This window comes from Armigeres subalbatus, chromosome 1 (genome assembly GCF_024139115.2).
Source record: "Armigeres subalbatus isolate Guangzhou_Male chromosome 1, GZ_Asu_2, whole genome shotgun sequence".
NCBI lineage: Eukaryota > Metazoa > Arthropoda > Insecta > Diptera > Culicidae > Armigeres > Armigeres subalbatus.
The window spans coordinates 158947276-158964103 of record NC_085139.1 but is presented as its reverse complement, the minus strand read 5'-3'; the positions used below and the strand labels follow the sequence as shown (position 1 = coordinate 158964103).

At 40.5% G+C, this 16828-nt stretch overlaps 2 protein-coding genes across 2 annotated transcripts in view; one reads left to right on the top strand and one right to left on the bottom strand.

The window, feature by feature from the left end:
* LOC134205417 (inhibin beta chain-like) overlaps nucleotides 1–10378 on the top strand; it is a 66803-nt gene extending 56425 nt beyond the window's left edge. The window contains exon 4 of the mRNA XM_062680646.1: nucleotides 9707–10378. Within this exon, the coding sequence (XP_062536630.1) occupies nucleotides 9728–10366 (639 nt within the window). The 5' untranslated portion in view covers nucleotides 9707–9727 and the 3' untranslated portion in view covers nucleotides 10367–10378. The remainder of the gene's footprint in view (nucleotides 1–9706) is intronic.
* On the bottom strand, nucleotides 10372–12321 carry LOC134205415 (tRNA-dihydrouridine(20) synthase [NAD(P)+]-like). The gene is made up of 5 exons (XM_062680644.1): nucleotides 12021–12321; nucleotides 11531–11953; nucleotides 11134–11470; nucleotides 10866–11074; nucleotides 10372–10779 (listed from the first exon to the last, which is right to left on the bottom strand). Exons 1-5 carry the CDS (start codon nucleotides 12181–12183, stop codon nucleotides 10529–10531), a joined length of 1383 nt encoding a protein of 460 aa, XP_062536628.1. The 5' UTR covers nucleotides 12184–12321; the 3' UTR covers nucleotides 10372–10528.
* Between the last annotated feature and the right edge of the window lie 4507 nt (nucleotides 12322–16828).

The following is a 16828-nucleotide window of genomic DNA, read 5'->3' as shown; positions in this document are numbered from 1 at the left end:
ACTCAAAGTTTGGGTTGATTTATCTGTCCGTGCACAAATATTAAAATGACATTTTCAATTATGTTGCAACATCATTTAGAATTGTTCTGATGATCGATTCCATAACGATTTGATGTGTCGGTTTTACCCTCATGTGGTGTCGATCTTACCCGCACCCCAGCTGGTTGGGCTGAAAGATGGACTGTTCGTGTTTTCATCATAAATCAAATTCTTTTAAAAAAATATTGTCCTGAGAACTCATGGACTGATGCATGAAGAGCCAAAGTATGCTTGTATGAAATTTCTAGACCGGAAAATTGCTTCATAGATTGGGGAACTGTAAAGTTGCTTAGGGTGTCGGTTTTACCCACTTTTCCCCTACCAACATGAAGGAAAGATGCCACTGGATAAGGAAAGCCGAAACAGGAGGAACAACGGATACTGCAAACTGGAAATGTGTCTTTTCAGGAAATTCAATGGAATACCATCAGGACCAGGTTTGATCGATGACTTTAGTTTTGATGCAGCAGAAGAGACCATTTCTTCGCTGATGTCGATAACACCTAGTACATGGCCATATAGGGGAACATTGTCTGCTGCGTGATGTACTTCGTTGTCGGTAAGCTGTTCATTGGTAAAAACGTCAGCAAACTTTAGCGAAAACAGTCTGCAGATCTCCTGCAGTGATGATACAGTTTCGCCCTGAAATGTCATAGAGGAAGGTAGGCCAGATTCCCCGCGTTGCTTGTTGACATGATTCCAAAACAGTTTAGGAAGCGTTTTGAGATTGGTTTGGATCTTACTTTGATATCGGGAATAGCATACACGACTGACCCGTTTATAGGCGTTGTTGAGTCTGACGTAGTGATCCTTTATGCAACGTACACACCAGTCAAGCAGTTTGACGAACATTGACTCCGCCCCCAAGAAAACGCTTCGGTTGCTGCTTAGTTTGAACGTGTGTGAAGTTGTTCGAACAACCATTTGACAGTTGGCGGCTCGGTTGGAAAAAATTAAAACGGTTTGATTTTGGTTTGAGTTGACGGGGGTGGAGTCAAGGTTCGCCGAACATGTTTGAGCATTTGTAGTGAAGTTGCACAAACCCCCATATATTTTTTGATGGTTGGTACTCAAGTTGGCACTTCGGTCGTTCGTGTGTGATATTGTTGGTCCAATAAATTGATTGTTCGTGTCGCTGTTGGTAAAACTTGATGGATGTTTGAATAAACGAGAGGTGGAGTCAATGTTGGTCAAACTGCTTGACCGTGTGTACGTTCCATTAAGGAAAACGTGCGGTATTTAGTGTATTTCCTTAAGGCGGCTCTCTTGGCAGTTTTAAGTTCTCTTAATTTCCGAGTGTACCAGGACGGAAGAGAGCTATTCTTGTGTACTTTTTTGGGAACATGTCGGTCAATAACGTATGCCAAGATATGCGAGAAAGTCGACGCAGTATTTTCGACATTATCGGCAAGTATAGCGTTCCAAGGCATACCAGATAGTACGTCGACAATGATTTGATGATCGGCCTTCTGAAAGTTGTATGATACGGAAGCGGGAAATACATTGAACTCGTTGGACAGGCTCACCGGAATTCGGACAACTAAAGGAGGGTGATGAGGGACGAGCTTAACCATGGGAGCTGGAGCTGCGGCGATGAACGGGGCGACATCTTGCTTGCTCACAAAACATAAGTACAAGCAACGTTGATTCTCATTCGCTACATGATTGATTTGAGATAGCATCGCCGTGCTGTAGTCATCGAGAAGATGCAAAGCACCCGAGTGAAATACTGACCGATGTCCATCGGGATAGAGGAAACGATTGTGAGACGGTCTCCACGAAACACCGGAAAGATTAAAGTCGCCAATGACAAGAAGCTCATCCGCCGCTGCCATACCCTCGACTACGGTGAAGACAGAACGGCAGTGGGTATCTAAGTAGTCAACGTCACGTGTTCTATCTGGAGGTATGTACACGGCACAAAGGAAAATGGCGCTCTTGTTCAATTGGATGGATATCCAGTCTTGCTCCAAACATTGCCACGTGGAATTTCCAATTAGCCTTGCCTTCAAACCACGCCGTGCAGCAATGATGACACCGCCACCAGTAGATTTCCTACTATTTTCAGGATTTCGGTCACACCTATACGCTTCGTATTTGTGGTGATAGCGATTAAGTTAAAAAAAATAATAAAATAAATTAAAGTCGAACAAGTATTTAAATGTACTGAAAAAGCTAAAAAAGAAGTACAAGGCACTTATTATAAATCTTTGCATATCACAAATTCTTTAACATGTGATGTAAGCAAGCTTTGAAAGCTCAGTGCATATTGCTGGCAATTCGCCAAAAAGTAGGCAATTATATTGCACCTAATGAACGTGAATGCATTCATGGTAAAATATGGCAACAAGGTATGAATGGCACGAATGGAGTGTTAACCCATCACTACCGGACCATGTCTCATATGTCTATAGATATAAGTAAAATGGTAGAAACAATTTGAATTTTTGGCCGATGTGTTTAGGTGCATCAACGGTGAGCCCTGCACCTGGGCGGAGATTACCGTAGCGTAGTGCCCATTCCTGGACCAGGACCTACAGGAGTAGGTCCGAGCAGCGGTGGACCTATAGGAATAGGTCCGTGTTCCCGGTGGCAGTAGTAGGCAGCGGGTAAGCGGGTGGCACCGCCCCCTGCTGGTCGAAATGCCGCCGGAGGAAGCAGTTCCCGATGACAATCAAGTCAGAGAGCGGGTAGAACTGCTCTCTACTTAGATTGTCGTTCGGTGGTAGCGGCAATCGCTCCGATTAGGAGCGGTGGTCGGATCGGTCACGACACCCCCAACAACGTGCTGGGCGGATTTGAATATACTTCTTTTTTAGCTTTTTCAGTACATTTAAATACTTGTTCGACTTTAATTTATTTTATTATTTTTTTTTAACTTAATCGCTATCACCACAGTATTCAGTACCAAACACTTGACTCGAGAGTGTGCGATCATCAAGCCAAGTTTCGATCAGGACAATAACATCGTAGTACTGAGCTGATGTTGCTAGACGATAGCTGTCTACCTCTGAGTTGATACCGCCTACGTTTTGGTAGTAAATCAAGAGATCATCGGTGTCGCGATCGATCGACCTGGTTGATGATACTACCGGAGAACTGCTGGAAGTTAGATCCGAATCAGGCAGCGAATGTTCATTGTTGTATAGGTGCTTGCCTGGAGTAACGTGCTGGGAGATTTCCAATCCACATCTAAACTCAGGGCCAGAACGACTTGGATGAACGCTGGCAGCAGATGGCGCGACTGAGATAGAGGAACTGGAAGAATCTCCCGAGAAGCTTATTGCGGTGCATCCTGGACACTCTGCAGAGGCGACTGGCCAGCAAGCGACGATGGGCGAATAGGAGGGCGTGGAGATATGCGAGATACATTGTTCACTAGAATACAGTGCAGCTTTAGGAACAGACCCATTTGAATGTTGTTCATACTTGCCGAACACAGGAGTTCGGAAGACCCCATTTCTAGCCCCAAACGCAGGACCAGGACGACTGATGAACGCTGGCGGAAACGGCTCGACTGCGTTGGGGGGATCCGGGGCTTCCTCAATACTAGCGGCAAGCGTGCGTCCTAGTGATGATACAGAAGAGGTCACATAGTCCGTCCGGGGACTAAGCATTCGGATCAAAAACTTCTGATACTTCTTTGTTCCCGACCTTAAGCCATTCCATGAAGTTAGCAGTGCCTGAGCATCAGGTTGCTAAAGGGAGATTTCAGTGTACACCGAAGTGTATTGGAACGCATAGCTTTGGAGTCAGAACAAGACTGTTTGTTTGTTTGTTTGTTTATTTATTAATACGTAACTTAAGACGTCTTGTCTTTTCAAATGTTACAATGAATTTCATTTAAAGAGAAAGTGCTACAATTCAACATAATTTCTTTGTAGGTTGGGTACACAATTCAAAAATAGCTTGATTTTTTAACAAATTTAACTTACAAAAACTTACTGATTAAAGTACTCAATACATCTCTTTCTAAAAACTGCCTCCGATCTTATTAGCGTTAAGTCGTTGGGTAGAGAATTCCAAAAAGTAACACCTCTAACGAAAAAGCTATTACCGTACTTTGTAGTATGATGTCTTAAAATAGCAAATTTTTTGAATCTAGTACTTCGCAAGATATTAAGTTTGGAATGTAAATAGCCAGGTTTTTTTGTAATAGATAGCCGAAAAAGTAATTGACAACAGCGTAATTTACTAAAATTTTCAAATGAACAGCCTAATAATAGATTTTGAAGATGCGTAACATGAGAAAAACGAGACAATTTGAAAACGTACCTTACACAAGCGTTAAGTGTAACTTTAAGACGATTCAAAGTAACCGATGAAACCTGCATAATTAGAAAATCGCATGCTATGAAATGGGGTAGAATGAGAGATTTAAATAGCTTTAGTTTTGTGTCAACAGGCAAGAAGACAGTTGTCTGTCGAAGTGTTCGTAATTTACAGTAGATTTTTCCACATTGTTGTGATACATATTTGTCCCATTTCAAATTGGATTGTATTAGAAAGCCTAAACTGCTTGCAGAATCAACATAATTAATTATTTCATTATGCAACATTAATGTTGGTCGATTGGTATCATTTCCGTTTGAAACATACATAGCACATGTTTTATCAACATTTAGTGTTAAACTATTTATTAATCCCCAATTATACACTCTTTGCAAATCATTGTTGACTTTATTGGAAACATCAGAATCTGAAATGTCACACTCAAAATATAACTGTACGCGGTCTGCGAAAATCTGAATTCTGCAGTGCTTAAGAACGCTCGGTAAGTCGTTTATGTACAAGGAAAATAAAATTGGACCCAATATAGACCCTTGAGGAACGCCAGATGATATTGGTAATAAATTAGAATATTCACCGTTATTGAATACAGATTGTACCCGATCTTGTAAATATGATTTTATGAGAAAAATTGATTCTCTCGAAAACCCGAAATCATTTCGCAACTTTCTGCAAAGTACATTATGTGAAATTCTGTCAAATGCCTTCGAAAAGTCGAGCAATAGCAAAACAGCTGAATTACCTCTGTCTAGAATCAATCCGATATCATCCAAAAATTTTAACATTACAGTTTTTGTGCTGTGATTGCGGATTGAAATGGAGTTAAAAGATTATTCTCATTAATGTAGTACCAAATTTGTTTTTTAAGAATTTTTTCAAATACTTTTGACAAGCATGGCAATATGCTTATGGGACGCAGGTTATTAAGTGAGTTTTCTCTACATTTTTTCTTAACTGGAATTATTTTAGCTATTTTCCACGATTTGGGAAATTTACCTGAATTTATTATGCAATTGAAGATGTGTGTAACCTGTGTTATAATAGATGGTAAAATGAGCTTCAACAATTTCAAAGGCACTTCATCCACACCAATAGCATTAGATGTAACTTCAAAAAAAGCATTGATTATTTCATTTTCAACCACAGTTTGAAAATTAAAGGAACTCCATTGTTGTTGGATTTGTGGATTGAAAATAGAAGCGGAATTAGTATAATTATTCATGAAATGTTCATTGATTTCATTAGACGAGGCATCGATAATTGGTCTTTCCACTTGTTTTTGAACTCCTGCAATTTTAAGTCGTTTCCAGAGATCTTTAGAGGGTAGCTCGGGATTGAAATATTCGGAATAGTAGTTTTCTTTTGCAATGCGTATAAGAAAATTGACTCTATTTCTCAATCTTTTATATAACCTTTTATGGTCATCATTTTTTGTACGTTTCCATAGCTTGAATGTAAAATCTCGATCTATTATAGCCTTTGCGATACTACTGTTGAACCAAGGATTAGATTTACGCTTGGAAACAGATGTTTTCAACGGAATAAAAGTGTTATGTAAGTTAACTATCACAGAGTTAAAAAAGTTTACTAAGTTATCGGGATCATTAATTCTATAGAAACTAGGCCAATCAATCGTTCGAAGGGCTCCATTCAATTGATTTATATTGAATTGATTATAATTGCGGTATTGATATACATCGCAAGCTTGTTTTTTTGAAAATTTTAGTGACACGAATATAATGTCATGATTGGAGAAAACGGGTGCTTCAATCTGATTAAAAAGAAGAACACTTGATTGTTCATTGGTTAGAAACAAATCAAGCTGCGAATGTCCATTATTATGGAAATACGTTGGTTCATTTCCAATACACCCGATTCTTTTTTTACACGGGGGATGCGTTCCGTGTAAAAAAAGTTTTCAGTTCAAAATTTGAAAATCCGTGTAAAAAAAGTTTTATGATTTCTCGACGAATTATGCAAAATAGAGCAACTTTGCAAAAATTTTGTATGAGATTTTTTTTACACGGCCGTGTAAAAAAAATCCGTGTAAAAACAGAATCGGGTGTACTACCGAAACCGTGTGTCTGCAGCGTGTGTAAAAATCTATTTGTTTTGGCCAAATCAATGTTCAAGAGATTAGTATTGAAATCCCCTAATAAGTAAATAAAGCTATATGCAGTTCCATATTCACAAAGTATTGAATCTATCAGGCTAGAGCAGTCTAATTCTGGTGGATTGTAAAAAGCACCTATTAGAAATTTGAAACCGTTAGTAATAATTTCTAAAATGACAAACTCAGTGTTAATTATACCAGGATCATTTTCAGAAATGTTAAGAACATTGAATTTGAATTCTTTTTTGATAAACACAACAATGCCGCCTCCCAATCGACCAACTCTATCGTTTCTAACTATTCGATACCCATCAATGGAAATAACGTCATCAGATACTTTTTCGTTCAACCAAGTTTCGCTCACGCTCATGACATCCACGTTCGATAAAGATAGAATTTCTTTCAACTCATCTAGCTTTGTTAGCTTCCTAGCACAAATGCTCTGGCTATTTACACATGCCATAGAAATTTTTTCGGGTAATAGAGCAGACTTCATGACTACACCAGGCAAACACCAGTTCATTGAGGTATCACGGTTGGAATTATTAGCCATTATCTAGTTCTGGATGATCAAGGACAGTTTGTAGAAAGAAAATCTTGAGCACTATCATTTTACATATAAATATTAATTCGATCAGCATAACTATATGAATGACGCGAAAAAGATTGAAGTCATAGAGAAATAGAGATCAAACATTTGAGCAATTAGGTAGCAAATACAGCAGCAGCATTTTATCTCCAGACAACAGCATACCCAACAACAGCATTTTCCAATCCAGCAGCAGCATTTTGCAATCCATCAGCAGCAATTTCCAACTCCAGAAACAGCAAACACCATCAAGAAGCAATGTTAACGCCATCAGTCTCCAGAACAACTTTGATTTGTAGCTTTTAGGAGGGGATACACGGGATCAAATGATAAGATTGGAGGGAAATGAGTATTCTAGGAATAGGTATTTATGATGTTTTTAACTTTTAGGATGGAAACACGGAAAACTATGGATGGGATTGGAAGGACTAAAAGAGTAGCTTTTATGGAAAGGGTATTTTGCATTTCATCAGGTGGTCCAGCATATCACTCGAGTTCACTGCCATCCAGTGTTGAGTCGACGTTGTTTTCACATAGACGATGCCTTGCCGAGTAGATACACTATAAAGATGACGATCTCTCTTCAGTTTGAGCGCCTCCCATCGTATTTTTCTGTCGTTTGGTCCAAGGTCCTCATTGACATAGATTCGATTTTTCGACGAAAACCCGATATCCATCAGCGACAGAGTACATGTTCGTAGATAACGGGAGAAGAAGGTGTTCCTTTGTGAACTCAGAGCAAAACTCAGGAGAATAGCAGATGTTTCTTTGTTAGCAATGTTTCTTCTCGATAATCGTTTGATAGTTACTATCGGCGAACGGGGATTCGTGTAATCAAGAGTATCACACCAAGCATGGTAGTATTTCATCAAACATTCTCCCTTTACGTAGGGGACTCCGGTAATTAAGAGATTATTCTGTCGTTTCAGTCTCTCCAAAGAGCTAGAGATTTGACTCTCGATATTACGAATAGTTGCTCTACACTCATCTATAATTCGATTGTTTTCGTTCTTCAGCTTATACAAATCAGTAACCAGATTCGAATGAAACGATCGGATTTTCAGTCCCAGGCTATTCCTCATATGAGCGATGTCATCTCGTGTGCTCCGTTGTTGCTCACATATCTGCGTGCGTAGTACTTCTCCCAAATCGGCTATCCCCATAGCTTGTGAAGGTCGGATCTCGCGTAATGCCATCTCACAAGCAATCACTTAGATATAGTGTTTTTCACGAAAAAATGGCGTTATTATTGGCACTACGTGGTTCTATGGATTGTTGAAAGCCGATTTTTTGGCTTGATCGCACAAGCAACTCATGGGAAATATATATGTCTGTTACACTATGGCTTTAGCTAGATACTGCACTGTTCAGTGGTATTTCAATCCATCGATCTCGCGGGATATAACGTAATTCGCGCCACCACAAGTAATTCACGTGCACTTCATCTTTGTGAGATGTTCAACAATGATCTGGTACTGGAACCGAAGTTCCTTATATTTGGGTTTTCAATCGATTATTACAATGTAAGTACATATGCCTAAAAGAGATAGATAGATATACACCTGGGGCGGCGGTGACAATATTTCGGCAATAACTTATTTGGTAGAAGATGAGCCTTAGCGCGTCGTCCAAACGGACGACCACCAGCGAGTAAATGTGCAATCAGCAAAACATGTGGCGCACTGCGTACTCGAGTGCCTCGATGCAAACTTATTACGCATGTTGCACCGAGGCCATCGTTCGTACCCATGCGGACCTGACCTATTCTGTTATGATTCTGTTGTGACATACTATTCTGTGTGTTTTTATTGCTAACGCTGATTGATGGAGGAAAGATGTTTTGGGTCGATGCGTGTATAGCACAAAGGCACCAACGGGAGTAACGGGAACCAACGGATTGATGGTCAATGTAGCACACGATAAATCCTGGTTTTCTATTGTCTCTATGGGGCTGATACTACCGAGAGTGCTGGAATACGGAGATTGTTCAGGCAGAGAAGTGTTACCTTCATGTGTATACTTGCCTGCAAAGGGAGTGCAGAAGACCCCTTCACCGAGCTCAAACACAGGACCGGAACGGCTGAAGATCGATGGCAGGAATGGCTCGACTGTGATGAGTCGACTAGGGGCTTACTCAGTACTGATGGCAAGCTCCTCTTTCTTCCTCCAGGTCGTATCATCGGTGATCCATCGATTTCTCCAAGTGTGCAGTTCGCCCAAATTATTCTCGCTGGTGGCGATAAAGAATGCTTGATGGCGGTTAATTGGCCTTCCACGCTGCCACCTTCCGGAATATCTGCAGCACGAGTCTCCAGTTCTTCCTCAAACGACATTTTCACCGTTGCATCTTCCAGTCGGCATGTGCTAAATCGTCAAACAACTCTCCCCTGCCGACGAGTCCGCGCAATGCGCAGGCGTATTTCGCTGATGACAAGATGATGATGAGACGCGATTTGGGCAATACGTTTATTCCGTATATCAAGAAGGATCCTTTTTCATTTCCGGCTGACGCTGGTGGGCGATTTGATTTGGGGAGATACGCATACACATGCATTACGTGAACACTAATGAAGGGAGGGATTAACATATATTATAATAACATGCTTAAACCACACAAATATAAAAACATATTTGTTTATTCTTTCATACCTACTTTATTTGAACGTTCTCCTCAGGAATTCACCAAACACACAGCCATGGTGGCCAAACACACAATTTCGGTGGAAAAACTCGGATGGCAGGAGATAGACGTGACGAATGCTGTTCGAGCCTGGCATTCCGAGAAGACCAACGACAGCTTGCGGCTTTATGTGGATTGTTCGGGCTGTGGAAATAAAATAACCATCCATCTGTTCGACGACAACCAGAACAAGATAAAAGAACCATTCTTGAAGGCACAGAAAATAAACCCGAAAAAGAAGCCGGAAAATTTCATCGACTATAATCGCCCTTACCTGTATGTAAGCCTAGCGACGAACCACGTGAAGCGTTTGCGCAGACGAGCGCTCGACTGCACCGGAGCTCCGAACGAGCAGTGCTGCAAGCAGAAGTTCTACGTCGATTTCAAGGCTCTGAAGTGGGACGACTGGATCATTCGACCTCACGGATACTTTGCCAACTACTGCAAGGGGAGTTGTTTATTGCCGGACAAGTTTTCGGCCGAGTATCAGTATGTTGTGGACGAATATCGTAGACAGGGCCAACTCACCGGAATCCACCAATGTTGCGCACCGACCAAGTACTCCCCAATGTCTCTGATTTTCTACGGACCAGACTCGCGAGTCATCAAGCAGGACCTTTCGAAGATGATTGTAGAAGAATGTGGTTGTCCATAATAAAGTTCAGTTCACAGTTTGAATGTCGTAATTGTTTAAGCTTTTTCCTAGTTAAACATCTATGTATGCTACATATTTACACTTATGTAAAATAAACTTAACAGAAATATCAATTAAATAAAATTTCAATTTAGCATCTCAAAATCAAATCTAAAAATGGTTTTATCCTATCATAGATCCATTTTCTATCAGATTTTCTTTACTAACGATGCCCAAGTGCAGCAGACTGGTCATAGCGGCCGATTGTTCTGCATATTTTTTACTCTTCTCCCAGAAAGAGCTACTGTATTTGGCATCTCCCACCTGAACTATTGCTCTGAACAACTTGTCCTTGTGTATCATCTCGTACTTCGGCAGCTTCAAGTTGTTTCGCACTGTGTAGAGGTACAGCTTACTTTTCGGTAGCTCTTTGTCTGAAAAATTATATTATTAGTGATTCATATTTCCTAAGAAAACCTAAAATCTTTGTTTTAATACTACCGTTGTAAATAGTACTAACCTTCGGTATAATTTACCCGGATAAAACTGATGTTGTGTTGAATAACACCCTCGTCTACCCCATTATCCAGTTTAACTTTCTTCGATGGACAATTTTCGTCCTGCTCATCTTCCTCCCTCCGAGGACAAGCTTGCCTCCGTCCCTGTATACCAGCATTGTGGTATTCCAGCTGCTTTGCTCTACAATACTGTCCAAGATCGAACACATCACTGGAATGGGATTTTTATATAATGCCAGACTAATGTTTTCAATGATTTGTTTATCTTACCAAATCTGTTCCAAAGTTTGGCTATCTAAGAATTTTCTTCCTTTTTCTGATTCTTGCAAATCCCTCAAAATCATCTGAACGCAATACTTTGTATTTGAAGGCGGGTTATCATACTCTACCGCTAACCGGAGGTACCGATCGATAATTTCCTCTATGGGCAAAGGTCCCTCGCTGCGGAAGATGGAACAGTTCCATTGTGCAGCCCTGGCAACCATGACACTGGAAGCCCCACACGCATCCCGAAATTTAAGGATATCAGATCGCTTGGCCATTTCCTGCGATCCCCCATTAGCAATAACCGGAATTTTGGCTATCTTTGCTACTTCACGAATTACCTCTATGGATTTATGTGAATTATTAAAAATACTGAAATGACGCTAACAAAATGTTGTCTTACCTGGATGCACCGGATGCCGAGGACGTTCAATTTTCGTCCTACCATGCACGGCAATTGCCGCTATACCAGTCGACTCCAGTTCCTGCACTGTCTGGATGGTCTTTTCCAACTCTGGCATGATTCTGATTTTACAAGTGACCGGAATGTGCAGATTATCGACCAAAGTTTTGAGGATGCCCTTGGCCCGGTCCAGATCATACAGCAGGGCCACTCCCATTCCACCCTTGATGGAAAAGTCTTTTGGACAGCCCATATTAATATCCAGAGCTGCTATGTCCCCTTGCAGTTTTATGCCGACTTGTAAGGCCCTGGCTGCATTGGCAGTCCCAAGTTGAAGCACCACTTTGCCGCGTTCCTTTTCGCAAGTCCGAAAGATGACGGTTCCGTCTGTTTTATCCACATAGTCAATCGTCTTGAGGACGTCTGTCAAGATTGAATAAATTCCACATCAGATGACCATGACAATTTGAAAATCCACAATCGAACCTACCGTTAACTCGCCGTTCCGACTTGAGCAGCTTCCAGTCGATGATTTCCTCGGTGTAAACAATATCCGCGCCGAACGACAAGGCCAGCAGCCGCATTGGCAGCGTTCCCACTCGAACCATTGGCGCTAAAATCACTTTGTTTTCGTAGTTCAACGTCCGCTCCATAATCCGGTTTAATCAGGCCAAAACTATAGATTTTCACCAAAATATTTAAAAAAATAATTCCAGCAAAGGAGAACGCACGCACGGCACACGTTTTACTTTCACGGAACGATCAGATCAAAACAAATAATGTGAAAGAAAAGACTGAAAGGTAGTAAGGCAGAGTTGTGGGTATTTTCGTTTTGAATGATTTTCAGCCAACTATTTTGTCATCTCAGTGATTATTGATTACTTTTTTTTTTTTTTTTTTTTTTTTTTTTTTTTTTTTTTTTTTTTTTTTTTTTTTTTTTTTTTTTTTTTTTTTTTTTTTTTTTTTTTTTTTTTTATGTGTAATTCCTCTATGATAGACTCTGGGCAAAGGCGCCGAAGGCACTCAAGTACTCATTGATGTAAACAGTTATTGAGCAGAGTCTATCATATATAGAGTTACGCAAAGAGTGAAGCCAAATCTACCTATTGAACTGTCAAATCGTCTACCTATCGAGCAAAGTAAACACATGCTTGTTGGTAAGGCGGAAGTATTGTTATCGCCTAATGATTTTTATGGCGAATAAAAACGCATGAATTGAAATGTATTAGATTTGTTCTAGAAACAGCTTCAAAAAACTTCAATACACCCCCAATAAAGTAGCAACAAGAAACTCACGTGTTTGCACTCTGTGGGTGACTTGGTTATCGAATTAAAAAGCTTTAGCAGTGAACACTCCCGTGAAGTCACTTTAAGGGTTGAACAAAAATGAAAGTTGCAAACATAATAACAAGAAGATCATTCAGAATAAGTGTAAGAAGATGCTCTTTGCGCAACTCTATATAATATACTCTGTTATTGAGAACCACCGCATATGGTTGCCAGATAAATATTTTCTTCAATTTATAAAAACCATAAAAACTCACTCATCAAAAAGTTACTGATAATATAAAGCATTCCCCGCATAGTTGTAAACCATTAAATTATTGTCTCCTATATAATTCAAAATTAATTGTGTTGATCATTGTATCGTATCGCTATGCTCTTCGATTGCTTCTGTACTCGGCTGTTTATTTATGTGCTTTTATCGTTATAATTGCTAATAAACGACTACTACTGCTGTTAAAAATCATTGTTCTTTCAAGAAAAAAGTTTATCGTTGTTCCTAATGTGCGAATAATTCTAGATTGCTTTGAGAATAGGTCGTATGTGCAAAAGAGAGGCTCTCTTGATTTTCATTCTCTTTCGATTATTATAGAACTATACTAAAGTTCACTTCGGATTTCTTAGCAGATATCTAAAGACAATAGCTTAGTCTATCGTGCTGAAGTGAAAATGTACACTAATAAAAATCCACACATTTTTATTGGCAAAAATCTAAAGAAATTTCCAAATAAATTTTATGTGTGCGTTAATAACCACCCGCTATGGGAAAATCCACATAAAGGTTATTAGTTAATAAGAGTTATGTGTGTTTCCACATATACGCTATGCGAATTCACATAGCCGTTATGTGGGAAATGCTATAGTCAAAATTTATGTGTGCCACACATAATGGATATGATTGGATTTTTGTCAGTGTAGCAAAATATGCAAAATTAGCTTATCTATTAGCGAAAGAGAGTGCAAGCAAAGAGAGACTCTCTTTTGCACATACGACCTAATCTCAAAGCAATCTAGAATTAAATGCTGAATTATTTTTGGTGATCGGAAAACTCAAGAACAGAAATTGTTTTAAGTTTGGTTTTATTCGAGGATTTTATTCGCTTCCGCGCGGTCAGAGTATGTACAGCTAACTGAAAAACTGGTGAGTGACGCAGTCCTCTGTAGTCTAACAATGTTTGGCCCTATGGCAATGCATGGTATGATTGTGTGTGTGTTACAGAAAGTGGGTATGATTATGTTAGGGATGTTTAAGTAAACAATTATTATTACACGCTTTCTTCTTTGAAAATTAGTAGTGCCATTGTCCATAACGATTCGGTGGTATAATCGTACGTCCACTACGAGTGGAGCGTGAGCTACTAGCTGGAGGGTCAAGCAAAGCACACTCGGGCTCTGCAGCAAATGATTGAGAGCGATTGTCTTCATCATGATCACCGTGGCCTTCAACTTCTAACTGTTGATCAGTAGGTTCGGATTTGATGCTACTTGCATTTATAGGATGACTGCCAACCCTTGGTGTACTTACACGTGGTACAGGTGGACTGACAATCCTTGGTGGACTAATTTCGGTAGCCGTTGCATTATTAGGCATCAAAGCCTGGCGACGGGCGTCATCAGGTAGACTAACAACCCTGGGTGGACTTAGATTGGAGAAGTATTTCATAGCAAGATCTTCGAGTAAAACTTCACTTGGATCGGCCTCGTTGTTGATGGTACGTCTCATAAATTTCCGGTTCCGTCGATAATGATTACCAAAGGAATCACGAATGACATAAGAACGCCCATTCACGTCCCGAACTACCAACCCGTAGTGCCACTCTCGCACGTTCTTCCTAAAAAGAACTCTCTCACCAGGTTTAAGTATAGGTAACTGCTTGGCATGACGATCGTAGTAACCTTTCTGGATAGCACGCTTACGCCGTATTCTCTACTGCACATCACTTTCCTCTAGGGCATTTCTTTTCAATAGAGTTTCCTCAATAGGCAAACGAATCTTCACAAGTCTTCCGAAAAATAACTGGCTGGGAGATAACTGCATACTTGCAATCGGTGTTGTGTTGTACTCCAAAAGACGATACTGAAAGTGATCAAGATCACCCGTTTCGTAACACCGCTTCAAGATGTTTTTGGCGATTGCAACTCCTTTCTCCGCAAGTCCGTTGCTTTGGGGATATCGAGGGCTGGAAAACTCGAACGTAATGTTATTAGAATTGGCGTATCTTTCACACTCATTGGAGTTAAACGGTACATTATCGCTGCGAATCACTGTTGGGTAACCGTAACAATTGAAAAATCGGTCGAAGAGCTTACAAACACTGCGTGTTGTTTTATCTCCCAAACGATCAGAGCAGATGAATCCGGAATACGCATCAATTAGAACTAACCAGTCATGACCGCCATATTCGTAGATGTCTGTCGAAACTCTTTGGAACGGATATTCCGGTGGTAAATCCTGCACAAGTGACTCCTTTTGATTATTCCTTCGAAACTTCTCACAAACTGTGCAATTGGCGGTTATTTCCTTTATGTCATTAGTCATTCCAGGCCGGAAAAACTGTATCCTTGCTCGAGATAACGTTTTTTCCGCTCCTAAGTGCGGTGCGTGTAACCATTTGCATATGGTTGTTTGAAGTCCAGTCGGCACCACCAATCGATGATCCTTGAAAAGAAGCCCATTTTCAAAGTGGAGCTCTTCGCGATACTTGTAAAACAATTGACTGAAGTCGTCCAGTTTATGATATGACGGCCATCCATTCTCAACATAGTTGACGATACGCAGAAACCGTTCATCTTGGCAATCGGCCACCAACAAACTTTTTCCAGGAGTATACACTAGAGACAGTCCAGGATACTTCAGCAAAATCAAGAACATACGTTGAAGTCGAGGTGTAACGTCATCAATATTCCTTTTGATTAAAGTTTCAAGCGGCTTGTGATCCGATTGAACTACAAACTCTCGACCGTAAATAAAGTAATGAAATCTTTGACACGCAAATACCACCGCCAGCAGTTCTTTTTCTATTTGGGCCCATCGCTGTTCGCTCTTGGTTAAAGTTCTTGATGCGTAAGCTACGGGACCATGGTCCTGAAGCAAGACGCATCCCAAACCGTCCTTGGAACTATCGGTCTATATAATGCAGGATTTTTCTGGATCAAAAATTGTCAAACTTGGTGCACACGAAATTGTTTTCAGAAGATCATTCATTTCGCTTTCGTGAACCTCACCCCAATCCCAAACAGCATCATTATGGGTCAACCTTCGGAGATTTTCTGTTCGTTGCGAAAGGTTTGGAATAAATTTAGCCAAATACTTGCATAGACCAAGAAATCGTGTGACATTATTTTCCCGAGCACGCTGCATAACCTGCGACAAAATGTAATCATAGTCCGTCTCATCCGCCCCAGTAATTGCCAAATCGTCAAAGTATATTTCTACACCCGGAATATCCCCGAAAATCTGAACCATTCGACGCTGAAACATCTCAGGAGCATTGTTTAGCCCAAACGGAACTCGCGTCTAGCGATACCGTCCAAATGGAGTCATGAATGTTGTCAGGTCAGAACTTTCTCTGTCTAATTCCATCTGCCAAAAACCACTAATCAAGCACCGTAAAAACACGCTTGTCCGAAAGACGACTGAACAAGTCTTGTTGTGTTGGGATCAGATAATGTTCACGTTTAATGCATCAACGGTTTTGGATCAAGGCAAATTCGCAACGCACCATTAGATTTTTCAACCACCTGCATATTACTGACCCAATCGGTAGGGTAATCAACACTCGCAATAATACCCTGTTCCTCCATTCGTTTAAGCTCCGCCCTTACTCTGTCATGCAATGCCAATGGAATGCGCTTTCTGTAACACAGTGTGGGGACGGAATTTTCTTTTAGTACTTTTAGTACACACTTGCCGGGAAACTTTCCAAGCCCCTCAAAGACATCACGGTACGCATCAACAAACTCAGCTTTAGTATTGGGAATCTGAGTAGAGTTCTGCACCACACTCAATCGACT